Source organism: Triplophysa rosa, linkage group LG16, assembly GCF_024868665.1.
Source record: "Triplophysa rosa linkage group LG16, Trosa_1v2, whole genome shotgun sequence".
Lineage (NCBI taxonomy): Eukaryota > Metazoa > Chordata > Actinopteri > Cypriniformes > Nemacheilidae > Triplophysa > Triplophysa rosa.
This window is the reverse complement of record NC_079905.1, coordinates 2,082,692-2,109,254: the sequence shown is the minus strand read 5'-3', so window position 1 is coordinate 2,109,254 and position 26,563 is coordinate 2,082,692. Positions and strand designations below refer to the sequence as shown.

The 26,563-nt window shown below is 39.5% G+C and overlaps 4 protein-coding genes across 4 annotated transcripts; 1 reads left to right on the top strand and 3 right to left on the bottom strand.

The window, feature by feature from the left end:
- Window positions 1-2,319: 2,319 nt before the first annotated feature.
- thrap3b (thyroid hormone receptor associated protein 3b) lies at window positions 2,320-12,420 on the top strand. Its single transcript, XM_057354744.1, has 11 exons — window positions 2,320-2,596; window positions 5,158-5,291; window positions 6,190-6,948; window positions 7,449-8,045; window positions 8,138-8,313; window positions 8,563-8,674; window positions 8,785-8,860; window positions 9,716-9,876; window positions 10,184-10,451; window positions 10,959-11,105; window positions 11,183-12,420. The coding sequence occupies exons 2-11, from the start codon at window positions 5,182-5,184 to the stop codon at window positions 11,417-11,419; spliced, it is 2,643 nt and encodes an 880-aa protein (XP_057210727.1). The 5' UTR covers window positions 2,320-2,596; window positions 5,158-5,181; the 3' UTR covers window positions 11,420-12,420.
- A 111-nt stretch (window positions 12,421-12,531) lies between these two features.
- eva1bb (eva-1 homolog Bb (C. elegans)) lies at window positions 12,532-16,806 on the bottom strand. Its single transcript, XM_057354745.1, has 3 exons — window positions 16,693-16,806; window positions 13,897-14,043; window positions 12,532-13,228 (listed from the first exon to the last, which is right to left on the bottom strand). The coding sequence occupies exons 2-3, from the start codon at window positions 13,961-13,963 to the stop codon at window positions 12,813-12,815; spliced, it is 483 nt and encodes a 160-aa protein (XP_057210728.1). The 5' UTR covers window positions 13,964-14,043; window positions 16,693-16,806; the 3' UTR covers window positions 12,532-12,812.
- Window positions 16,807-19,028: 2,222 nt separating this feature from the next.
- lsm10 (LSM10, U7 small nuclear RNA associated) lies at window positions 19,029-19,906 on the bottom strand. The gene is made up of 2 exons (XM_057355206.1): window positions 19,826-19,906; window positions 19,029-19,590 (listed from the first exon to the last, which is right to left on the bottom strand). Exon 2 carries the CDS (start codon window positions 19,582-19,584, stop codon window positions 19,222-19,224), a length of 363 nt encoding a protein of 120 aa, XP_057211189.1. The 5' UTR covers window positions 19,585-19,590; window positions 19,826-19,906; the 3' UTR covers window positions 19,029-19,221.
- Window positions 19,907-20,251: 345 nt separating this feature from the next.
- Window positions 20,252-25,657, bottom strand: oscp1a (organic solute carrier partner 1a). Its single transcript, XM_057355100.1, has 12 exons — window positions 25,538-25,657; window positions 25,334-25,458; window positions 24,980-25,009; window positions 24,482-24,636; window positions 24,148-24,315; window positions 23,904-23,984; window positions 22,430-22,533; window positions 22,134-22,259; window positions 21,537-21,606; window positions 21,252-21,397; window positions 21,081-21,141; window positions 20,252-20,648 (listed from the first exon to the last, which is right to left on the bottom strand). Exons 1-12 carry the CDS (start codon window positions 25,543-25,545, stop codon window positions 20,529-20,531), a joined length of 1,194 nt encoding a protein of 397 aa, XP_057211083.1. The 5' UTR covers window positions 25,546-25,657; the 3' UTR covers window positions 20,252-20,528.
- Between the last annotated feature and the right edge of the window lie 906 nt (window positions 25,658-26,563).

Genomic DNA, 26,563 nt, shown 5'->3' with positions numbered 1-26,563 from the left:
TATGGGAGTCAATGGGGGGCAAAATCTGTCTGGTTATGAGCATTCTTCCAAATATCTTTCTCTGTGTTTATCAGAACACATTTTTGATAAGTATTTTGTAATAAGTATTTTGTTCTCCTAAATTCTCACTATAACATGCAACGTTGACACATTGAGAGCACAATATAACATTTTACAAGACATTTATGCATTTGACACTTTTATTAAAAGACTTGTAAGCAAAATGCATGTTGCATGTGCGTTTCCAGGGAAGTGAACCAACGACCTTTGCACTGCAAACACAATGCACTGAGCCAGAGAAAATCAGATATGGCCATATATGAGCTATGTCCACCCACATTAACTCTCCAGGAAAACCAATGAGATACTAAAGAAATATGAGGAGGCATATGGGTGCATGCACTGACAGCGACATCTTTTACATTTATTCCACAAGATTTGCATTGCAAAGTTTCCAATGAGTGTTACGAACAGCATGATTCTTCTACAAGCAATGTGTAGTATTTTTCAGATCTGAATCCAAAGTCCATATTTGTCTTTAACCTTTGACCTTTGAACGTCTTTTAAACAGTACGTTGTCTCATGGCGTACATGATAAGCCTTACTGGGCAGGCTCCCATAATGCACTGCAAGGCGTGAAGACAACTGAGAATTTGCTGGTTGTTGTGGTGCTGTTTTGGTTGCCGTTGATAAGTGTTCCTTTCTGAATGCGTGTAAGGTCAGTGTGTGATTTGTCTCTAGTTCATTTGCATCTAGGGATTTTGGGTGTTTTAGTGTCTGTGTTGGGACTGCCAACCATGGATTTAAAGGGATTGTACCTAAAAATAAAAATTCTGTCATCCTCTACTCATGTTGTTTAAAGTCACCATGAAATCAAACAGGAAAATTCGAAGTGCTTTACACAGCGTTGCAGTGATGATTTATCACTGCACACCATTATTTTTTCAAAATTCATTTACAATTTGTAATCTTTAATCAAAAACATTAAGCTCCTCTCCCCCTCTCAACAACTCTTCACCACATGACCTAAGCAACAAAAAAGAGGTAGGACTATACTGACTGTCAAATTCCAGAAGCCGTTTCACTCGGATATACGTCACGATATGGAAAAGAGGTCAATCGCAACTTCCGTTTAATAGTGACTTTAAAGCCGGAAGGATTTCCTTTCTTCTGTGGAACACAAATGTGGTTTTAATAGGATTATTACGATTTTTAAGAATAATTGTATAACTACTGCATACATATGAGTCAACAGTATACTTCATTTCGAGCATACATGTCTTAGCGTGTACTGTAGCGTGTACAGTAAGTTCTTTTTTTAGTTTGTGTCATTCCACTGTTCGTTTTTCAAATGCGTTCCGCTCTCTTTTTCAAACAGCCATTTTAAACCAGAATAGCAAAAAAATAACAATAAGAAGTCCTGAAGTCCTCTCTATTGTGAGTCTTTGAAAATGTAACGTTCTTCTACAAACGCAGCGGCTAAAATAATCACAAAAAAAGGAACAAGGCTTTAAAAGATTGTATAGAGCTCAGCGTGAAACTCTGAAAAAAATGGTTCTGCAAAACCACAAAAATGATTCCGAAATTTTCCGTTCAAAATGTTACGCGGATGAAAATAACCCACGAATGCATTATTTTATGCCTTGCATGCTTGGTTGAACTGTTAAAACAGTAGCTTTGTTAAGGCAAACTCATTTACATGTGCTTATATAAGTGTATCTGTGTTAGATTTCTCTGTGATTACAGCTGTCACTGTGAGAAGACTCAACAGGTGTTTCAAAACCAGGCTCTGTGTCTGTGGCCACACATAGATGTTGCAGTGAAAGCTCAGAGAGATACGACCATGTGCTTTGTTAACTGAAATTATATTCATATTAATATGAATCATATCATTATTTTTTCATTTTTAAGGTATGAAAAGGTCCACTGTAATCCAGTAGGGCATAATATCCAAAGGAACATTTTATAATTATGAATAGACAATGTTGAGAGCATATGCAAGTCTGTTATATAGTGAGCATATGTGTGTGTAAATGTGTCTTTGTGTACCTACTTAACAATTTTTTGACGACGAAAGTGAGCAAAAAAAATCTCATTTTGCTCACCTGTACTCGCCTGATAGTTTAGCTATTAACTGGTTGTGTATAAAAACAATGCAGGTCTATGAAATACCCCGTTAAGATAAATATAATAAATATTCGTGCGAGAGAGAGAGAGAGAGAGAGAGAGAGAGAGAGAGAGAGAGAGAGAGAGAGAGAGAGAGAGAGAGAGAGAGAGAGAGAGAGAGAGAGGGGGGGGGGGCAGGCAGCTGCAGAGAGATCACTAACGAACTACTTGGATCCGGAAGCTCAGACCGTAGCAGCTCTTAACGTTTTCTGAGAAGACGGAATGGAAACGACCACTTTTCCTACCCAGGCCATAAATAACTAACGTAAATTATGAGACCATAGGATTGCAAAACAGGGAAATATAAACATAATCAGAATCATATCGATTTATAAAATCGTGTTTACTACACGTTATTTCTCCTTCGCTTGCGTGCAAGCAACGCCTCAGCTCATGAGCTCGCGCTAATCGCATCTGACGAGCCCTTTAGGTGAGCCTTTTTTTAATACATTTACACCTTTCAACGCTCGTTTTTTTGCAGTGTTGTGTTTTTAACCGTCATAAATCGTTTTTCAATGTTATTTTGTTAATACTGTTTTTGCTTGTGCCTGTTCGAGGCATCGTCATGTGAGCTAACGTGGCTAATGTTAGCATAGCAGCTAAATGCAATGTAACATTACCGTCTAATCCCCCTTTAAAAACGCAACACTGTACGTTAGTTTTACTAAATATGGCAGTGAAATGCGTAATATAGTTATTTGTTTTGTTAACAGGGATGTGGTTATAATGTCAGATTATCTGCCGAGCTCATCGACGTTTTAAATCGTGTAATATTTGTCATTGAATAAAATGTTATATTTGATGTTAAAATACATTTTTTAATGATTACGGATTGTTGAATCGATTGTAAAGGTGCAGTTGCGATGTGTTTCGTTTCCTTAAGCTTGTCCATTATTTCACCCATTAAGAGAAGTGAAAATGAAAGTGTTTTTGAACACGTTTCATTATTGACTCTTATAGCTCATTATTGCTGTATAATGGCTTCAAATTGAATTGTTGTAGTGGGTTTCTCAAGCTTTAGTCAGCTCTTAGTTTATCTTCAACATATTAGACATCTAATGAGTGCCAACCAGGACTGCTTTTTTGTGGCATCTCAAAATGCCCTAAAGCACTTTCATCTGTCTATGTACACAGCATGTTTTGGGCACCTATTGTGTTGCCTTCTCAAATATATTTGTAGCAATTTTAAGTATCTCGAAAATGTGTGTATTTTAAGTATCATCATACAAATATTTCCAAATCTACTGAACTGTCTATCTAGAATTCATTTTCAGGCATTCGAGTCTTTATGTGTAAGCTGCCCACGGTCCAAATGATTTCATCAATGCAAATGAGTTAACATTATTTCCTGGATAGATTGGAAACTAGTTGTACTGGTTAGGTTAGGGCTGTCACGATTATTAAATAATCGTCTCATCGCGATTGTTTGACGTCATCGCGATGGTTTCAGATCATCGCAATTATCGCACATCTCTATAGAAGACACTAGGGGGAGCTGTAGTGCATCTGCATACTTAAATAATATTAAATTGTACTGCAGGTAATTTGTATGTTTTAGGTTTTTTTAAGCAAATCTCAGTGTGAAAACCAGTCTACCAAAATTTCACTAACACACAAGTAAAATTTGATTGTAGTCTTGCAAGTGAGAAAAAAACAGACTAGAAGCTTTTCTATGACTGACAGTATTTACTTCATTTACAAGTATTTGGCGGTTGTATTATTGACAGGTAAAAGCCTAAACCTTAAATATATGATGACCCAATTTTTTCCGATGTATTTCCAAGAAAAAAACATAGTCTTGTATTCAGAACAATATGGTCGTTTCAATCGCTGAATCAAAAATATATGAGAATTAAATGCCAAAGCTCAAAAACAGACAATTAATTGTCATAATCGCAATGATTTATTAGACAATTAATTGTCAGTCAAATTTCATAATCGTGACAGCCCAAGGTTGGATTGTCTCTTGCATTGAAAAACAGATCCCAGCAGAACTGGTTGATATGTTATTGGCAGCTGTTGACAGTTTTTGCTTTCAGTGCCAATGCAAATACGTACGTCCTGATATCTATCCCACAGTAAATAACACCTTAGATCATTAAACTTGGGTTCTTGTGTTACTAGATAAATATAATAATGCTGACTGCAAAGTGAAGCATTTATCTAGAGATGTGGGGACATGCTTTGTTGTAAGTGAAAGTTTACACGTAATAAAATGCTTGAAATCGAAAGGAAGTCTGTTTTGTCTTGCACGCTTAAGAATCTGAAACTGTGCCGTTCTCTTGATTTCGAGATGGGGGGGCTTTCGAGATTTCCGGGACATGGTGTAAATAACATCCTGGCTTTCATCTTTGTGGTTATCTATGTGCTGTATGCTCTCAGTATGTTCTTTCATTCATATTTAGCAAGTAAGTAGTCCACACGATGCAAATGGATTCATGCATTCTATGCACATTGGTGGTTATATATAGAGAAACAATATACACTTGACCGTCTGCAGTTATCCGTTTATCTTGTTTATTGTTGTGAAATCCAGCACCCTTGTTTGAAGACAAATATTGTTTTGACTCGGTTGCATCAGTTACCGTAAGAAGTGTGCAGTCGGGTTACTGAGAGTTATTTCAGGTAACCCTTATCAGTACTGCTGCATTGCCTTCATCACTATTTCTTCAGGAAAAATAAATAGGAGATATAAGAGAAACGGCCTCAGATATGCAGTCTGATGGTGGAAAGTGAAGTATCACTCCAGGTTAATTGAACGCATACATTTTACACAAGTTTTGGGGGCTTGTTAACTTGGCCAAATTGCTTTCGTTTGTAAAAAATGAAATAAAAAATGTATGTTTTGTGTCTCGAGGAACTCATCTTGCTTCTAAGATCTTTGTTGAATAAACTGTACAAAAACAAATCCTTTCAAGTATACTTTTGTTGCTGCAAAGTTCAATGTGTGATACCTTTTGCAATGATAAATGACACTGTTTTTTTTTTCAGGTCTAAAAAATTCTGAGTACAAAGATGTCCAAGCCCCCGAATTCTGCATCTCGGTCCAGGTCTAGATCACGGTCTTATACCCGTTCACACTCAAGGAGCCGATCTCGTTCAAGGTCCAGAAAGCGTCGCTACAGGTAGACAAATCCCTGGGTTTGACTACATTCAGAAATAGATGTAAAGGGGGTGATGTAATGTTTATACCATGATTAATAGAAAAATGTTGTATTAAATTGAGTAATTGAGCACTTGGTGCTTATATATAATAAGTGCCAGGGTGCCAATCCAATCCATGGGGTGCTTTTAATCCACTGTAGGGTCACAGAGCAGAGAATAACACAGTCAGAAAACAGCTGCAGTAAAGCCCTCTCTCCTGCGCTTGACTCAGTGTCAATAAATACTCCACCAGGATGAGTTACCATGGTTGCTATTTCTCTTCTGTACCACTCCAACCCTTTTGTTGTTATTTTATGTGTGTGGTGTTAGGCTAGTACCTCTTTCCACAGCCTGTGGGTCTTCCCACAGTTTAGCATGTCTCCCAGCAGTCTATATTGGTCAATAAATGTTTTTGTTATTCACTTTTTTAAAATGAAAAGACAAAGACGGCACAGCATTGTTCTCTGATGTGTGTTTGGTCACAGTACCTTTGTATAAGCTCTTGTGCACGGTGCCAGTCTGTTGGTTGTAAAAAGAAAATGTAAAACTTTATAGATTGTTGCAGTTCCTCTATATTAAATTTCCACTTTTTATATAAATGTTGTTTTTGGGTTGACGATTAAGACAAACATGATCCAGTTCAATCTTACATTTATTGCGGTAAGTGATATAGCACATCGTCAAGACATGCAGTGAATGTGTTTTAACAGGCTTTCTTATTGCAAATATCAGGTCAGTCTATTGGTCAGTGGTTCTCTGGTGCCCCCAAGTGGTCATAACTGTGTCTCTCTCTCTTTCTCTCTCTCTCTCTCTCTCTCTCGCTCATCTTGCTGTACTCTGATGTCCCTGCAACACTTTTCTCTTTTTCTGTTCCTTAAGTTCCAGATCAAGATCCCGTTCCCACAGCGGAGAGAGAAGAAACTATCCTTCCCGAGATTTTCAGAACAACCGTGGGTATAACCGTGGTTTCCGTGGTTACCGGAGACCCTTTCAGTACAACCGTGGCAGAGGACGTGGCTACTTCCCACGAGGAAACTACCACAGAGGTGGCGGCTATGGTTACCGCCCCAACAACTGGCACGGCAATAGAGATCAGCAGCAGCCCTACGACCACTCTTATAGTCCCAGGAGGGGTCGCTCTCGCTCACACTCGCCCCGGAAGCGCTCGGGAAGCCGAAGCCGCTCCCACCATTCCAACAAATCGTCTTCTGGACACTCCAGACGCTCCAGCTCTTCTTCCCGCTCCTCGTCCCCACGACGACGCAGCTCCGGAAGACCCCCCTCCAAGGATGCCAAGGGAAGGGGTTCACCCGGTGATGGCAAGGCACCTTCCAAGGAAGCATCGAAGCCTAGAGGAAGCCCTCCGGAGGACTCCACAAGCAAATGGGAACACCTGAGTGATTATGATATCAGTCCCAAGCGCTCGGGCAATTCAGCGTCCGCAGGTGGTCAACCAGAGATCAAAGTGACCACGTCTGGAGGTGCTGGCAATGGCGGTACGCTGTGGCGAAGCATCGATCCTGCCAGTAAAAGCCCACCGGTGAAGACGTCACCCTCAACCGGCTTCGGGTTCTTTTCAAAGGACGATGTGAAGGCAGGGGGGGACACATCGGCGTCCATCTCGACGGCGTTCAAGAAGTATGTGGAGTCTTGGTTTGTTTTGGCTTTTCGATGTTTTCGCTCTCTTTCCTTTGTCCTCCTGGCAGTTTTTAACGATTATCATCATTCTCTCAAATGTGTTTAGCCTTTGTACAGCAACAAAGATCCTTGGAAGAATAGAGCTTATAATGGAAACCAGCTAATTTCAAACTCAAATATCATTCCAAATCTTGCTGGGAGTTTTCCTGTGCTTTGAGGTTGTTTGCAATCCCATAATTTAGGAGATAAAGGGTTAATGATGTAAGTATGGATAAAAACAACCCATCCTGGTCAGTGGTGTCTGCATTGCTGCAAAATTGAATCTAGCGCATGTATTTCATTGTCTTTAGTGTTTTCTGTTGCAAGTAACTTTTATCTTACTGTGACTATTCCGAGGATAGTGTGAGAAACCCTGTGCCTGGTTTGATCATTCAGTGTTGTCTAATACAATCGGCTTTTTGACATGTAAAGCCTTATTTACGTGTGATCGTTCAATTCAGGTTTTTGGCAGAAAAGAAAAAGCCCATGTCAGACAGGGATAACAGCAGAGGCGAGACTTTAAGCTCTGCTGCCGGCGACAGCAACAACGAGAAGACGGGCAATAAGTCGAGAGGCATTTTCGACGCGTCGGATGCCGGCTACGACGGCTCGAAGACTGACAAAGGTCTTCCGTTTCTGGACGCTGAGGAAGAGGAGTACCGCCAGGAAATGAAAGACAGGAAGAATGAGGAAGAGACCAAGTACAAGGACAAAATCCCTCTCTCCATGCGAGACTTAGCCGAAGAGCGTTTCGGGAAATGGGACGACTCCGCCTATCACCCCAGCAAAGATTCATCGCGGAGGGACGAAGAAGTCGAGGAGGGACTGGACGAGGAACTTTACCGCAGCCGAAAGCATGCAAGAAAGGAAGAGAAGGCCGCCAAGAAGAAAGAAAAGAAGAAGAGCAAGATAAGCCCGTCCTCTCCGTCAGTATCTGAGAATAAAGGCAAGATGCTGTTTCCGGCTGCAAAAGAGCGTTCGCCCTCACCTAAATCCTCAGCGAAGAAAGAGCCGCAGTTTAATTTCAGTATAAAAGCATTCACTGATGATGGAGGGAGGTATGTGTGCGCTCTTCTCGTTTCACTTCTTTTACATTTGTCTGTTTTCATGTAAGCACTGTGTACTTGTGTTTAACTCTCACTGCGTTCAGCTCATCAGGTGCGTTAGCTAAAGAGAGACGTTTGTCACGGGAACTCATGCACCCGACTAAAAAAGATCACGAGGAGTTTCGTTCAATCTTTGAACATGTGCAGTCCGCTCAGCTTCGCAGGAGCCCTTCAGAGCTGTTTGCTCAACATATTGTCACCATTGTACATCATATAAAAGGTAATTTCAGTCTAAGCTGGTTGTTTCATTTGCCTCCTGCACTTGATTCAGGGTTTGATCATATTTTTATTTGATTTACTTTTCAATGCAATGACATTCAGAAAATGGCTTTCTTACCTTCTGAACGCAGCACAACATTTGACTGTTGTCTCATTTGCCTCCTGCACTTGATTCGGGGTTTGATTATATTTGATTTACCTTTCAATGCAATGACATTTAGAAAATGACTTTCTTACCTTCTAAACGCAGCCCAACATTTCCAGTCCTCTGGGATGAGTCTGAGCGAGCGATTTGGAATATACCAAAGAAAAGCTGCAGAGATGGAATCGATGAAGCAGAGGAGGAGTCCTGAGATCCACAGGTAGGTGTAAAACACCACAAGTAGAAATAGAATAATAGAGATACTTAATCGTGGTTAAATCGCCTGGTTCGCTCTTTCCAGTTTTAATCCGTCTGTATGTTCTTTCACAGGCGAATCGATGTGTCTCCCAGTGCTTTTAAGAAGCACTCTCACCTGTTTGAGGAATTTGACGAGAGCGGCTACAAGGTGACGCAGCGTTTTCAAATCTGAAATTCCTGCCCAAATGTGTACCAGCTGAAACAGCAGAAATGTGCTATGATGTGTATAATGCTAATACACAAGAACCCCGATCTCAGTGTTGTATTACCGAGCGTTACGCTCTCACCCTTCAGCCTTTGTCGTACGATTAATCGCGGGCACGTACTTGCCTAAGCAAAATGGCTAATGGAAGTGACTATTGAGCCTGTGTCCAAGCCTTTCACTGGACCGCTAATCGATACCCATAGTAAGTATAATCTCCTCGTGAATGTGTTTCTAAAAACAGTAGGGCTCAGTACTAATCACTGTGGGGAAAGCTGGAGCATGCTGCTTTCCCGCGAGATCTGTGCGCTTTTCTGTCCTCAAGTAATAGACGTGTGTCCCACATTTAAAACAAAATGGAGTTTCAGGGTATTCCTGAAGATGGCCAACAGGTGGCACCTTTCAGCTGGGGCTTTATATTCATGGTCATAAGCATACTGTTGATTTTGTGCATTTCACTTTATATGAGATATTAATTTGAATGTCACATCTAGGCTATCCCTAATAGTTCAATGTAGTTCATGGGAAATTAATATGAATATTTAAAGTTTAAAAAATCAAGTTCATTTTTGGAGTTTCCGGAGTGTCAAGTGTTCTCTGGCTTTTAGGCAGTTGCTATGAATTTCAGTCACAATTGTCGTAACGCTTTATAGTTTCCATCATGAACACGCTCATATAGTGGAATTGCAGTACTTCTGACTGTTCACGAATGTGATGTAAGCTTGAGTTTCCCTTCACTTTATGCAGGTTTTATTCCAACAAAGCGTATTAACTGTTAGGGATTTTGTTGTGTCTCCACAGGATCATGGTAAAAAACATGACGCTGATTCATTGGACCTGCGATTGGCCATTGAGCGCCGTAAAAAGGATCCTAAACGAGACGGGGGAAAGAGTTCAGCCGGGTCACGCACACCCAGCCATGAGCTCTCCTCTGAAAGATCCTCCAAACACAAGAAATCAAAGTACGTTTCCCTCAAGCCTGCAGTTGTTATTTTTGCCTACCGCCGTAATGAGGCTTTAAATCCGGTACCATGCTGTCTTTACACATACAGTGGTTTTGACTGCATCCTCAGTGCAATATGCGTGTTCATTGTTGACCTTCGCGTAGACTGTGATCATGGCCAGTCCCTCAAAAAGGATGAGACGTTAACTGGCAGCTCTCTGTTCTTCCGTCACGTCACACCATGTGTTAAGCACTGACTCAGTATTTCACTGTCTGTAATTGAGTGGTTTGTTTTTAACTGCCTTCTCCTTTGATGTCTTTTTAAGGAAAAGCAAGAAGAAACGCGAGCGCTCTCCTTCATCTTCCTCGTCTTCGTCTTCCTCTCCCTCGCCCCATCCTTACAGAGAGAAGGAGTATTATATGGAAGATCACATGGAGGGTGGAGGGGTCTTTAATAAGGCCCGTCTGGGGTCCAGAGAGTTCCATGGGCCCCGTGACTATGAGGGTCACATGGACCGGGGTTATGAGAGGGGCAGAGGAGGGTACGACCGTGGAGGATTTGACAGGGGTCGAGGGGGTTACGACCGTGGATTTGTAAGTGCTTCTGCGATATGACTTTGAAAAGCATAATTTTATCTGTTATTCATTATGGTTAGCATTGGCCATAAATGTAAACATTTCTGTAGAAAAGGGATTTTTCTTTACTTGTTTCGAATCGGTTTAGAAACTTATGGAGCTGCTTCACTGTCTGTTGACTTTGTACTTCACTATGTGTCGAAATAAGCCATTTTTGCTCATCATGCTTGGTGGATAAAAATGTTTGTTGAAATAGTATTTTTGTTAGTTGAAACTATTTCTAACTCTTCAACACCGAATAAAATATTTACAATTAAGATTTTCTTGCATCTGTCTGCCATTTTACTTTATGCATTGCATTCTGGGATTGCTTGCATTTACATTTCTATTAGCGGTTGCATTTATCCGTAGCGCCTTGCAAATGAGAGAGCATTTAACATTTGTATTTATTTATATTTGTAGGTTCATTTCGATAGTCCACTTAGTTGAACTGTAGATTAAACTGTAGTTGTCCTGCATTTGCAGCCCAGAGTGAGAGGTAGAGGATGGAACAGGGGAAATTACCCTGGAAACAACACCAATAATAACCCTCAAAATATGGCAGGTCCGTCTCGTCCCCCAGAGGAAGAGTGGGACCCAGAATACACCCCCAAAAGTCGCAAGTACTTCCAGGTGAGCGGAGTTTTGTTTTGTTTGTCCAGTAGCTGCCGGAATCTTTTTATTATATTGACATTGTGTGTCATCTGCAGCATGATGACCGAGACAAAGAAGCTGAGATGAAGTGGTTGGACACTCGGGGACGTGGCAGAGGGGGTTACCCGCGTGCGAGGGGCACGTTCATGGTTCGCAAGGGTGGCGGCAGCCCCAAGTGGACCCATGACATGTTCCCGGGCAACACTGATGGAGGAGACATGGGTGACGGCAGCGCAGACCATAGCCTTAAAGATGACGACAAGTCTGGGGGAAGTCCTGCTTCCAAGCCATAGACATTATTGTTAGCATCCATCTTCATCTGTCTGTTCACAAGCGTAGTGTAAGAGCAGCTAGTGTGACATGAGCCACTCTGAGAACAGCAGGTGTGTTACTGCAAAACGATAGAACAGTGTGATTTGACAAACATTCTACAATTTCGTTCATATTTTTATCTTTTCTATGTTTTTTTTAAGGTTATAGGAGGTATTTTATGTTTTCTCTATGAGTGATGGTAAACAGGAAATTGGTCCATGTGTCAGAAGGTACCTTGCGAAGGATGAGCAGCAGATGTTGGCTTTAATCCTTACAGGTTGCAAATTGATTTTCATTTTAAAGAAAGTGCAATAAAATGTGCACTTGTGCCTTAGAATTAACTTGGAATGTGTTTAAGTTCAGTTTTAGTTTTTATGCATGTCAAGTCATGCATGTGAAATCATATATAATTTTGACTACTTTTATTTGATCATTCTCATTGGACTTCCCCCGTGAACCAATACACTGTGTACTGGGCCGATTTTCTTTACACGTCAGAAGTTTGGCCGTTTAAAAATGTACAGATATTCCTACTAAATTGGTTCTCCATCATATTTAACAACGAAGGAAACTTTTTGAGGTTAATGACACCACTAAAAATAGACAACGGCTTTGTGAAACTTTTCTATGTCAAGTATAAAACCCCTCAGTTTCATCTGATTTTAAAGTAGATTTCAAGGTTTGCAAGAATTCTCACAATGATGCGCTTATTGCAGACTTTGTACGTAAACAAAATACTGTTGAACCAAAATATGTGATGGTTGTCACCTGCATGTTTTTAGATGTGGTACATTTAGCCATCATCACATTTGGCCTGAATTTTTTCCATTGGTTTGCATGCTGCAGTGTACAGATGTGCTGCTGTCTGTAGTTTATGAAATTACTGTAGCGCTGTGATTCTTCTGCTAATATGTACAAACTGCTCAGTCTGTGCTTTTGATCCCCACGATTAATCCGAAATAAAACAAAACGTTCCTCTGTTTGTTATAAGTCATTTGTTTTCATTAAAAGCTGCATTGGCAATGCAAGAGATTTATAGTTGTAAAGTAATAGCTGCTCTTAACAAAATTATTCCCGTTACATTTATTCAATGAGATAAGAAGCCTTTATCACATTTAAAATAAATGACATTTTTTATTTTGGGGTGAAAAATCACTAAGTTTTCTGTGCAGATATCTGGATTAAAAATGCTGTATAAAAGCAAAGTATACAAAAGCACTTCAAAAATGGAAATAAACGGATCCTAAAATGCACTTTAAAATTCAGAAAACAAGCGAGACAACCACAAATGCAAAACTCAATCCTTCAAATGAACATTTAAATTGGAATTTACTCAACAAATCTTCAGCGGTATTTCAGGAGAAAAAGTATGCACTAAAGGTAGTGTACTCGACCGAGCGTGCCCGTTCCAGTGAACAGAACATCAGGCTGTCCGTTCCTCCAGATCTCCCTCACGATTCTCTCTCTCTCCTCCAGTCTCCTGGCTCTCTCCAGCTCCTCTGCAGAAGTGAAGACGTTGATGCTTTTAATAGTCCCGTTCAGCTGGTTCTGGTCGCTCGTGGGCCTCACTGTGACCGTCGGGACCTCTAAGTCCTCATCGTCTACTTCACTGTCTTCCTTTTCTTCCTCCTCCTCGTTGGATTCTTTAAGGCGTCTTTGGTCGAGTGAGGAGGGGGTCTTTGTCTTTGAACGTGGCCTGCAGGTGATGCCCAGTATGAGAAGAACCAGGGCCAGCAGAAGACCAGAACATACACCAAACATGAAGTACAGCGCAAAGCTCTCCGTGTTTGCTGTGGGTAGATTCAGGAAACGTAAGTGTTCAGTTATTACAAAAATGATGTCATTATTTATTCACCCTCATGTTGTTCAAAACCTGTATATAATACTTTTATTTGTGGACCGCAAAAGAAGATATTTTGAGAAATGTCTCAGTGGTTTTGTGTTCATACTATGGAAGTCAATGGGGTTCAGTGTTTTTTGATTATCAACATTCTTCAAAATATCTTATTTTGTGTTCTGATACAGGTTCGAAATGACATGAGGGTGAAGTAATGATTGTTATTTTTTGGGTGAATCATCTCAACGTTTTATTGATCTCAACCCCAACAGCATTTACACATTTTTTGACTATACAGTCCTCCAGGTATTTACAAAAAGGTTTATACATTTTCTGGATGGTAAACATATAGAAACATTCTTAGAGAAATATTTAAGCCATTTCTCATGAAGTCAGAGGCGCGAAGCCAAATCAAACAGAACACTTAAGTCCTTGGATTTGGTTCTTGTTTTGTTCTTGGGGCGTGGAGTGAGAATGGACAAGGGATATTTTTTTCAAAAGTTCAAAGAATCCCTTTTAAAATCTTTGATAATACTCCATCGGGCACTTTTCAGAATTAGATTTCTTCACCTTTACACAGTGAAGCAATGAGTGTTGAGGTGTTTGTTTCTGCGGTCTTACCTTTGATATGAGCGTAAGTAGCCATGCTGTTACTCAACAGCTCCATGTCTTTCTGAACCGGGTTCATTTTCAGTCTTTCTCCTGGGCACTTCGTTTCTTTAAAGCTAAAAGTAGCTTTCTCGATTTTCTCACGGTGGTCTTCAGCTCCTGTGGTGAACAAACATACTGTATATACATCACTAACATTCTCTACCCTAAAAATAATGACCATTGGATGGACAAACCCTTCTATTGGGTTTAAATAAACTGGGTTGTTTCATCTCATGGTTGTCAAATGTGGACATTTTGTAAATTCATTTAATCCACCAATTTGGATATTTTACCTTTACAAAAATATATGGTATAATGAGAATATACTGGAAAATATAAAAAGCTATTTTTCAATATATGAAAGGTGTCAATTTCATATGTTTTATTGTAATTTTAACAATTTATTGTTCTGTATGTTTTAAAATATATTAAATTTATATAGTTTTTTAATTTATATAAATATATATTTTCTTTGCATAAGGGTCCCCAACCATGAGTCGAAAGGACCCAGAATTTTTTTAACGTTTTGCGATGGTTTCCCAGACAGGGATTGGTTGAAACCAGAACTAGGCTTTAGTTAAATTAGGACATTTAAGTCGTTTTTACAAGCATGTCTTACAAAAAAACATGACTTTTTAAAACAAAACAATGATGTATTTAAACATATGCAAGCTGTTTAGACGCCTCTAGCATTTATTTAAGTCTAGGACTAGTCTGAAGCCCTGTCTGGGAAACCGCCCCATTGTGATCCACAGAAGAAAGTCATATGGATTTTGATTTACGATACGTTGTGATTTACGATAACAGGATCTCTGGTCTCTTTCAGGTCAAATGTTTTGAAAAATCCCTTAAGCACTATGTAAACAATGGTAATAGTGATACTTGTCTTAGCAGACGCTGTTAAAAACACTGCCCGGCCATGCACAATTTGACAAATACTTCCCAGCATATTTATTTTGGCCCCTGAGGCTGAAGTTGCACTAATTGTGTCATTAGCCTCAGTTGCCCGTAAGAGCACAGCAGTAATATATCCGTATTTTCCCCCACGGGCCATTTGTTGCTGTTGTTGTCATTGTATTGACCCGAACCTTGCTCTGGGCTCCCACAGACTTTTAACTTTTCCCACAGGAACAGAATTCCAGCTTTCGCATGTGCGCTCGGGGTCTGCGTGGGACTCTTCCCTGGGAAACTGGGAAGATTCCAGATTGTGTCACTCTCTCCGAAATGGACGACAGTGTGAGGGGATTAAAGCTGAACATCTGGATCAGGATTTCCCAAGCACAGCGGAAGCAACATGGGAAAACGTCTCTGCTCTATATTTACGTTTATTCATTCAAAGACTCCAGATCTGGCTGGAGTCAGATAATGAACCCCACAAGCAATTTATTAAACAAGTGAGGAAAAAACTGATCTTCAGGTCTATAAATGCAGTGACTCCCGGTGTGTCTCCACATCATAAAGTCTACAGCGGCTGAGACCACGCCGAGATGACGGAGGACTGGTGTTATTGTCTTCCTGTTTGTTTCCTCCTGGGGCCTGTAATTACAGCACACTTTAATCTTCACCACAGTCTCCGCCGCCCTGATCTCTATCTGACACACTCTTGGCAGGACAGAGACACGTGCAAGTACACTATAGTACTTTTTGTTCGCTCCGGTTGCTTTATATACTGCTCAACTGGCCACAAGAAAGAGATCCTCAGAGTTACCGAGGTCTTATTTATCACGATGTGACCATAAACCAGAAAAGTTCTAAGAACTTTTAAGCAACAGACAGGTTGGTCGGCAGAGGAAAAAACAGTAAAAGAATGCATAAAAACAAAATTGATTAAAACATTTCATTTCAAGTCGAGCATTAAAAAAATGCGAAAAAAGTATTTAAAAGCAATACTACATGATTATTTTAAGATCCTTGTTAGTTATTCCCCTAAACATTTTTAAGAGAAACACTAGGGGCAGTGAAACAACCTAGAACTTCATCAAAACAAAGAGTTTGAAAGAGCAAACTCTGAGCAAAACAAAAAACCTGGCGAAAAAATTAAAAGCATGTTTTTGCAATCAACTTCAATATTGTATAATTCTGTGAAGTTCCTCCAGTTCTGAGGAGTTTATCAAACACAAACAACAATCTTATTCTCAATCGAAAAGCAAGGATTACACTTATGGCCTGTTTTAATGTGTACAACTTTTACATACTATACAGTATATCCCTTAAAGAGAAATCATTCCAGACATTACCTCACAGGCCACTGAAACATCTTTTAAACATACCAACTCCGTCCGTCAGACCTCTTCCCAGAAAAGCAAACCTGCAAAAGGTCTGCAGATGTCTGGAAATGTGCCGATCTCATGTTTTCATACATTCTCTGTCTTTTAAAGCGTTTAGTCAGCAAAAGCTAAAATGAGGCATTTTAGGATTCGAGTTTTACTTTTTACCTTTTTATAAATAAAATGTCTGCATGTGAAAAACTCACTGCCACAGTGCTGGGTTTCCAAATATGGAGAAGTCTTCATATTGTCACATAACCATATTGTATTTTGATATGACTTCAATGCAAGTGAATGTACAGTAAGTGATTTCCCCTTTTCACGTCTAACAGATTTAAAGACATTTCTCAAAATATCTTCTTTTGTGTTCCACAGTTATGCACAGTACAGATGACACATAAATGATGACAGTTTTTGGGTGAACTACCCGTTTAAGATGAAGGCTAACTGTCATTAAACATCAAAAATAGGTTTCATTTGGACTATGTTACTTTCTTACCTTTGCCAACGAACTATCATTTCTGAGTGTTCTTCTCTTTCAGTCATCACTCCACTCAAGATTAAAACCCACGAACTGTCTGTAAGATGAGTGGCATATCCACAGGGCAAAGACGGGGGTGAGCTCAGCACGTCAGAAGATGAAGCAGGAACGCTGAACACTGAGAGGTGTGTATGTCATCTGGAACACATCTCTCTCTGACTGCTCTTTCACACATATCTGCGTCTGACCAGCACCAGAAGCAGCCCTCTGTGGTCACATCCACAAACACTGGGAGCAGACGATAGAGTAAAGGGAGGTGTTTCCTGTCACAGGAGAAAATATCGTAAGGGAGGAGCGCACGGCGTGACACTAGAATTTACACTCTTACGGTGGCATTTCACACCCACTGGATGCCGGATCCGTGGAAACCTCTTCCTCATGTCTGTGTGTGCATATTGAAATGTGTTGTAGCGGACAGCCCACAGTTAGCTTTTCTTTAGGGTTGGAGAAAATGTACTTTGTATTTTTATCAGACTTTGTTTGGAATTGACACGAATCCAAATCAACCGTATAGCATCGTATATAGAATTTACACAGATATAGCACAATTTTAGTTATTTTATTATTTATGTTTTTCTATTGCTATTGATAATTTATTGCGAAATATATTTTATTTCATTTTCATTTATTATGATTTGTATTGTTTTCAGTTAATAATTTTAGTACCTCAACTAGTACCTTCAAAGTTATTGCTAAGGCAACATTTTCTATTTAGTTTTCCAAATAATAAAAAATGATCCTTTAAAGTAACTTAATTAAATTATGGACAGTGGTTGCACACAACAGAAATATGTTATGAAATACTTAATGTATGATGAACTAAACTGAACTGAATAAACTTAAACAACCATGTCCAAATAATGTCCATCTAACTTGAATCAATTACGTTCATCCTACTAAAAGTATTTAAGTAGAGATAGCATGTTTCCATTGTGCGAAACCACTGTCCGTAATTGAATTAAGTTTGTTTAAGGACAGATATTTTCTGATATAGCTGTTATTTTTAACACACACTAAATAAGCTAAATACAGATAATTGTGTTGTGTTAACTTGATTTATTTTAGTACATTGAACAAGCATCAAATATTCTTTTGATCTAGAGAATCAAAACAAAAACAAAATGTGTTAAAACAAAATGAATTGTTTAAATAAAGTGAACAGTATCGTAAAATCATTATTTTGAGTCCTTTTTATATCCGTCTTCTTTTTCAACGATCAGATTTGGACACTTAAATTGTGTCTCTTAGCCAGGGCAGGCTTGATCAGAGTGAAGAGATGTGTGTGTTCAGGGCTGTGGGGTGGAACAGGAAATGTCTGGAGCGGGCACACAGCCGGTGCTTGAGGCTAACTCTGGATTAAAAGAACTCTTTGTGCTCCTGTCTGAAGAGATGTGGACACCTGAAGAGAACCGAGTGTCGTCTAGACCCTGCTGGCAACTGCTGTCTTTGAAAGCACTGTACACTGCGCCGGGCTTCTTGTGAAAGGGCGTTTATTGAACCCGAGAGAAAGATATAGTGGCTGTTTGCCTTAATGTCTTCAACGTGGCCAACATACTCCTCTGGGCAATGCATGCTGGGAATTTGAGGACATAAACATGTCACAAGTGTGGAATGATTCTCAAGTGCATTTCTTCCTACACCGAGTTCCAAAATTCCCAGCATACACCCGTCAATATGTGACTGTATAAAATAGTTAATTCATATTAGAAATAGTTTAATTATTAATAAGCGGATCTTTTAAATGAGCATACTTTTATAGGTTACATAAAATGCACACAATATTCATTTTCAAACTGATGTACTACCACTTAAGAAAAGATAATTGGACTCCACCTTGCATTTCTGAACTGTTCATTTTCATGTTGTAATGTTATTGTTTACCAGAATACTGTGATTGAGGCTTGTGTATGGACAGGGATGACGGTCGAGTCATTTCAAAGCCTGTGATTATGTGGTGACCGAAAAATCTGAAGCAAAATAATATTGTTCCAAGATTAGATATACAACCTCATGCCACACTGACCACAAGTCAAAACAAAAACAGAAGGGCATTTTGGGAGACAAAAGGGAATGACTTTTCCTTAGGTTTGAATCACAATAACAGCTTTAGTTCAAAGACGGCTACACTTCTTAGTTGCTTAATTTAAGATCTTATAAAAATTCACATAAAAAATGAAAGCTTTACGTTTTTTCATTAAATAATGAGAAACATTTCACTCAAGTGTCCAAAAACGTTTGACCAATACAGTTGTTTGCTGTTGCAAATTAATGGTAATGAGAATAATGCTCATAGATAAATAAATGGTCATTTGTTTATTGCATTTTAGACCACAGGAACAAAAACAGCATGCACAGACCTTTCCAACCCATCATTTCAAATTTAGATCAACCAAAAAGGTCAAAACTAAATTACGCACTTAAATACAAGAACGCGTAATTTACACGTAAACAAAATAAAGTACATTACAAAAAAGTCACAGGTGACATCTATTTTTTCTTCGAGTACTCTTTCCTTCCACCACCTGCTCCAAAGTTGCGCACGCGGTGTATTTTGGTGAGCTGGGCCTGTATAGTCTCTATAATGTTCAGATGATCTGGGATGTGGACGTAGCGCACGTTTCGTCCCGTAAGAAACAGATCGTCCATTTGCGACACGCGTCCACGCCTGTCCCTGAACAAAACCTCTTCCAGTCGGATATTCATGAAAGCGTCCACGTTAATAACGCGTCCTCTCGCCGTGCTCTCGTCTCTGAGGTCTACGGTGGTCACCTCGCCGTGCAGACCCTGCAGAAGGACCACCAGACTGTTCTCAGCGATGGTGCGCTCACGGAGCGAATGGGTCACCTCCATGATCACCTGTTGCCAAAAGAGTTATTATTCAAACGTAAGCAGCTACATTCTTCTGTAAACGATGAATGTCAATGAACAACTTCAACATTGCAATGCACTTTGCAACTTCCAGATTAAATCATACGAATGATGCAACAAATCTGACAGATGCTGCTTCACAAAATCGATATTTTATTTAATTCGCTTTGAAACCTGTCACTTACACACATCTATGTTTAAATGAAAATATTCCCTTAGTTACCTATTCCGGTAGAATCTCACGCGAGCACACTTGTTTACATCACATTGGCGCGCTTCTGTGCAGCGTAGCGTTAATGCGTCATCGACACGAACCAATAGGATCACATTAGATGCTAAATCGTGGGTCAGCCTCGCCGCCATATTGGGCAGGGCAAGAGTGTCCTTCAAACACATACAAGTAAACGTGAAAGCTTAGTTTTTTTCTGGATAAAAAGCACAGTAACGGTTACATTTCTAAACTGATTCAATGTTTGACAAGCGTGACTTTTCCACACTTACTTTTGACGATAAAATCTTTTCCGACGACGAATAAGTAACTGGAGACAAAACGTTTTTGTACTATAGTAAACTCGATTGAGTAATGTCAAGTTTTATGCTTTTCACCCCGGTCACTTGTATGTTTTATTGCACAATTTTGCCCTATAAAACAGACAAGTGCGACACATTTATGTGTCTTGCACAAACCAGTTTGAAAGCGATCGCGCGCCCTCTAGCGACACGCTCGCTCATAGATACAGAAAGACAAGTTGACACTCTTTACACCAGCGATTTATCATATTAGGTTTATTTCTGTATGTACACTGTAATGTCTTTAAATAGTGAATAAGCATTTCAAATTTCATTTAAAATCTGCCTGCATACGTAGTTTTATTGTGTGCACTTCCCAACCTTCACAACAAAATATATAACCCAATTCATGTCCTTCAGATATCATCCATCATGGCCAATAAGTCATCCCCTTTGTTTAAGTGTCCCTCTGTCTGGCGTCCATCTTCAGAAAACTCCCCTGCAATACGGGCCAGCTCAGTACTGACTAACTGATCCTGCAAACACAACATACAATGAAAAAAGGTTGAATTATGCATATATTGAGCCGTTTACATTGACATTAGTAAATTATTATGTGTTTAAAAATGGACTATACAACTGAAGTGATGTGGTTGGAGATTACAACAGTGTGAAAAGATGCAATTTAGGAGCTATAAAAGTGCATGAAGTAGTACTCAAGCAACTCATGAAATATTAATAAATGAAAACTGCATGTGTGTGGTATAGCCTACTCGCAGTTCTAACTTCCTGGTAACTTGTATTTAAGTGGAATTAAAAGCATACAGTATGCTCCATGTTAAGGTTGTCCTGGGGCAACACCTGAGTTAGATTCTACTCATAACGTAGAACATTCCCTGCCGTGGGCAACCAAATACAGCAAAAACAAAACTAAGACCAGCAGGTTTGTGAAGTGAGTGACATGTCACCTGTATGGCCTGTATGTTGATGACTTTGGGTGACTGTTGTTCCGCCCCTTCCAAAACACAGCTGTAGAGTTTGAGAGAAACATGATCATTTCACTGTCAGATGTTTGGCTTATTCTACCCAATTGTCCTAATAATTACTGTGTGGATTATGTGTGGATGAGTAATGCTTACATCCCCTCATCCTCCTGCTCTAAGGTCAACAGGTTCACTTTGAAACCAGCATCCGCATGCGAGAGCTTCTGCACCTCCATCCCACCCATTAGTTTAGCCAGCAAATTCAGTTCCTCTGTGGCCAGAAGGTTAGGAGCATACTCCACCTGCACGCAAACAAACATACAACATACAGAGGACCTTGGGTTACAAAGATTTTCATATTTGAATGCAACTTCTGTACAATGTTTATGAGATGTCTTATGAATCTTTGAATGTCCCAGGATGCTTGCATTGAAGATCTACCTGCTTTTGTTTCCTGGTACTGTTGGAAGTGTCTGAAGCTTGTGAGTCTTCAGGTGAGGCTTCGCTGTACCTGCATAGAAGTCAACCAATATTTACATGTCCAAATATTTTGGTACAATCATATTATAATATATCTCTGAAATGTTTTTATAAAAATATTTATATACAGTACACTAAAAAAAAAGGTGCTAAACGATCCCATAGAAGAACTGACTGTATCATTCCATAAAGAGCTTTCTGTTGCAGAACAAACGCTCTTTATAGTGAAAAAATGTCCTTTTGACTTTAAAAGAAAAAAAGAAATGCTTCTTTTAAAACATTTGACTGAAAAGGTTCTTTGGAGAACCAAAAATGTCTCTTTTATGGCATTGCTGCAAAGAACCTTTTAGGGACTTTTATCTTGTAAGAGTGTACAGTACACATAATATTAAAATAATTATTATTGTATACAATAAATATTGTAGCAGCGATCATATATAGTTTTACATATTTAAATGTATACAAAGAGAATTATGATATACTTTTAATACAAACATTCTTAAGGCTTAATTAATTATTCTAATTATTAGCTTAATCTCTTGATTTTTTTATATTTACATGTTGGTGCCCAAGCGTGTGACTCTGTCTCCAGAGAGGTCGAATGAGGCGTCGTGTAAAGCTCGTGTGTAATTTTCTCCCCTGGGAAACACTGTTCTCCTCACCTCTTGACCTTTAGTAAACCACCTGCAACCAGGAATATATGAGGTAACATACAGAGACTGTTCGCTAATAGGTGTGTATAATTATGTCCATCCTTTTCCAAGAAGCCTCAATGTGTTTTTTTTCTTAAAACAAATACTAAAGAATTAAGAGCTCATGCAATCTCGGTCAATGACCTCTGACCTCCACATTACCTAATTGATCCAGGAACCTCATATCCATAAGGCACTGGCCCCGAGGTCGACAGCACAAAGCGTCCGTTCGGGTTCTGGATTTTTTCTTGTAAGAAAATTGACACCTGACGAAAGAAAAGTATGTAAATCTAAAAGCAGTCACTGTTGTGATTCTGCCTCATCGTGTCATGTCTGTCTTGATCTTGTGGTAGAATCACGGCAGGATCCCTTGTTATGTGTGGAGAGAGTCATTTTGACCCTGTCGGCCTTCGATACTCTCTCCGGTCCTTGTCTGTGTTCCCGCCCTTTTGTATCTCTCGTTATTGGTTGTTTTTTAGTTCATGCCCCACACCTGTTCCCCTTTGATTTGTCCCTCTATTTAATGCCCCTGTGTTCTCTGTCTGGTGTCGGATCATTGTACTGTTATGTTGCGTGGGTGGGTGGGGTCTTGTCTTGTCTTGTCTTGTCTTGTCTTGTCTTGTCTTGTCTTGTCTTGTCTTGTCTTGTCTTGTCTTGTCTTGTCTGAAGTGTTCCTTTGTGATGTGTTATTAGTTTAGTCTTGTCAGTTTACAAACCCGATTCCAAAAAAGTTGGGACACATATAATATGCTCCCATCCAGACGTCGTCTCTTTCAGGGAAGACCTTGCATTTTCCAACATGACAATGCCAGACCACATACTGCATCAATTACAACATCACGGCTGCGTAGAAGAAGGATCCGGGTACTGAAATGGCCAGCCTGCAGTCCAGATCTTTCACCCATAGAAAACATTTGGCGCATCATAAAGAGGAAGATGCGACAAAGAAGACCTAAGACAGTCGAGCAACTAGAAGCCTGTATTAGACAAGAATGGGACAACATTCCTATTCCTAAACTTGAGCAACTTGTCTCCTCAGTCCCCAGACGTTTGCAGACTGTTATAAAAAGAAGAGGGGATGCCACACAGTGGTAAACATGGCCTTGTCCCAACTTTTTTGAGATGTGTTGATGCCATGAAATTTAAAATCAACTTATTTTTCCCTTAAAATGATACATTCTCTCAGTTTAAACATTTGATATGTCATCTATGTTGTATTCTGAATAAAATATTGAAATTTGAAACTTCCACATCATTGCATTCTGTTTTTATTCACGATTTGTACAGTGTCCCAACTTTTTTGGAATCGGGTTTGTAGTTAATCTTGTTCTTGTTTCTCTGTTTTGTTATGTTTACCCCCACGTGGGTCTTTGTTTTGAGTTTGGTTAATTATTTATTAAAAGTCTTGTTAACCCCTTACCCGCTGTCTGCGTTTGGGTCCTCTCTCCTTGTCGCTGTGTCTCACCCACCACCCACACTCGTGACAGTCACGACGAAACTATGCTCGACTGCTCTTACAAGTCACCTCATGACTCCGAGATGATTTGCACACAAACCATACCATCTGGCACGGTTCCAATTCAAATAAGCTCTAAGGAACCCACAGAACAATAAGAAACATAAATCAACACCTCACCCTGGTTTGCATATCTTGAAAGAGGACCAGCAGCGTGTGTCGGATGAGTTGAAACTCCCCGTCGGATAAGGGTGTGTACAGCTGAGGAAAATACATTTTTCATAAGTACTAGACATAAAAAGGCATAGGATTAGAAATAAATATTAATGTCTGATAGATGAATAAAAAAAACCAGGGACAGGGAAATTAAGATCACATTGACAGTTCATTGAACCTAAAGTTCTAGATGGCCGTGGATTTTTACCTCTATAAGTTGCCGCTGGGCTTCGTTGATCTGGTTTACCAGGTTGTGACTGTCTCTTACTAGACCTTTAATGCTGTCAGTGTGGTTAAAGGTGATGAGCAGTAGATCGCGTGGACGTGGACACAAAACGATCTGGTACTTGAAGGCCATAGTCATCAAATCATACAACTGCAAAAAAGACAAGTCAAATTTGAACAGGTAAGCAATAGTAAAGATGCATAGAGATGAACTGATCCAAAATTAGTCACCCATTAATAAAAATCAAATTATTATGATCTTGTCAAGTGCTGGAATGTAATGCACACTTGTTAGTGCCTGTGGAGAGGGTTCATACCTTGTCCATGCTGGCTGGGTTTAGACGCATGATGGAGGCGTGTGCGATCCGTGTCAGAACTGTCCGCAGGGCTCGATGAGTGAACACATCCTGAGGCTTTAGAATCTCCTCTAGAAACATCTTACTGAACAAAGTGGCCGCGATATCATTCATAACTAAAAAATAGAATATGAGAAAGATTAATAACAGAGAAATAACAGACATATATGCATGCATTCATGTCATTTACTTTTTACACTGGAGTGGCAACATTTCTGTCAATTAAAAATCATTTTCTAAATAACTATCGCACAGTGTTGCACTTTTAAAGCTTGTTTAATTTGAGCAATGTTGTTTATGCTTCTCTTGGTGTATTATTCGGTTGTATTCGTTGTTGTCATGTGCAGTGCGATCCAGTAATTGAAGATCACAGAATGTAAGACAGGTGTCAGAAAGTATTGGGAACACAGTGTTCAAGCCCCAAAGCGTGATGAATCTGAAGAGGAGAGACTAATGCACCTCTTTTTCTGTCACCCTCTGTCCAACAACCTGCAACAGAGCCAAAGCCAAAGTTCTGTAACACCATCACTTATCACATTAGACATCATCCTCTGTTTGTCAATGTCATCTGTCAATCATGTCATGTCTAGCTAAAGTGGTAGGATGATACCGCTTCCAGACATTTCAACACTTTACAATAAGGTTGCGTTTGCTAACATTAGTTAGTTCTCACCGTCCCAAACAAGCAAATACATAAATATGCGACAGAGAGAGAACGAGAGAGAGAGTCGATGTATAGTTTTCTAAATCGGGGATTAAGTTGGCTAGTCTGCTATTTTAGACTACAGGGAATTTACAGCTACTGTTGTTTACCTCTCTGAGTTTTATCATCCTGCGCTCGAAGGCGCTGATCCAAAATATAAAGCATTTCTCCGCCGAGGTTTATTATAAGCAGAGGAAGCGTTCTTTGAGACATGCCTTTAGCGCTGTACGCAACTCTAGAGAGAACGCAACTTTCCTGAATTATCTGCCTTTAAATATATATAATAATATATCATATGCATTTATCAATACAACCTTGCCATTCGCTTTGTTTTTGTCAGATTCGTTTGTTTTTGTCGTCATCGTTTGTAACGGCATAGGAATGCAAATGAGGGACGCTTCGGGAGAGCCCCATGACGTCACGTAATGCGCTGTTGACCCGCTGCGCATGCGTGAATTTACCTGTCTATCGGTGCGGGCCAAACGGAATACATCGCCCTCCGAAGAACCCTTCGGGAAGGGGACACCACACAAAACGTCGCTCCAAATAAAGAGAAAATGACGTTGTTTTACTGCTCCTTTTGCCAAGTGAATTTTAAACAGACACAATAAGAGATACAATTGCGTTTTTCCCTCTAGAGTTTACGCATCGTGAGCTTTACTCTTCGAAGGGAGTAGGGCATAGGGATGATCACTTCGAAATGAAACGCGGTATTCTTGCGCTTGCTTCGCTTGGTAGATAGATAGGTGTGAAAAATATACTATTCTCGCGACATTATTGCATGTATTAATATAACCTTTTTAAAATATTCATAAAAGCTTTTTGAAATTATCATTTTGATAAATTCTTTAATAATTATTGAAATGTGTTCATTTACATAAATGTATATCAAAAATTGTCTTTATCTGTCAATTATAAAGTGTCTGTTCATTTTCATATGACATGAATGCAAAGTATGTCTGTCTGGGCTCACAATGTTTAAGCAAATGCAGTGCAATGATAAAAGAACTGCCTCAGTTGAAAGTTTGAAGTACGTGGTTAAAGACGATAGTAACACTCTTTCTTTGCCTTCTTGGACAGCCAGATGTCAAGGTCAGACAAAATATATGCAAGCTAGTTTCATTATTTATTTCTAATGATTAAACTATTCTAATGATGTTTGGATATTCTCTTTTCAAAAGGAAATGTTTAGTGTAACAGATTTGATAACATTTGCGAAAAACAACATGTTGTCGTTGGATAGTTACTAGTAAAGCTTGACTCTTTCTTTTCTATTAAGTTTAACAGACACTCGGGCTGTACAGTACAGTAATATTTAATATTTCTTTGTAAAACAAAAC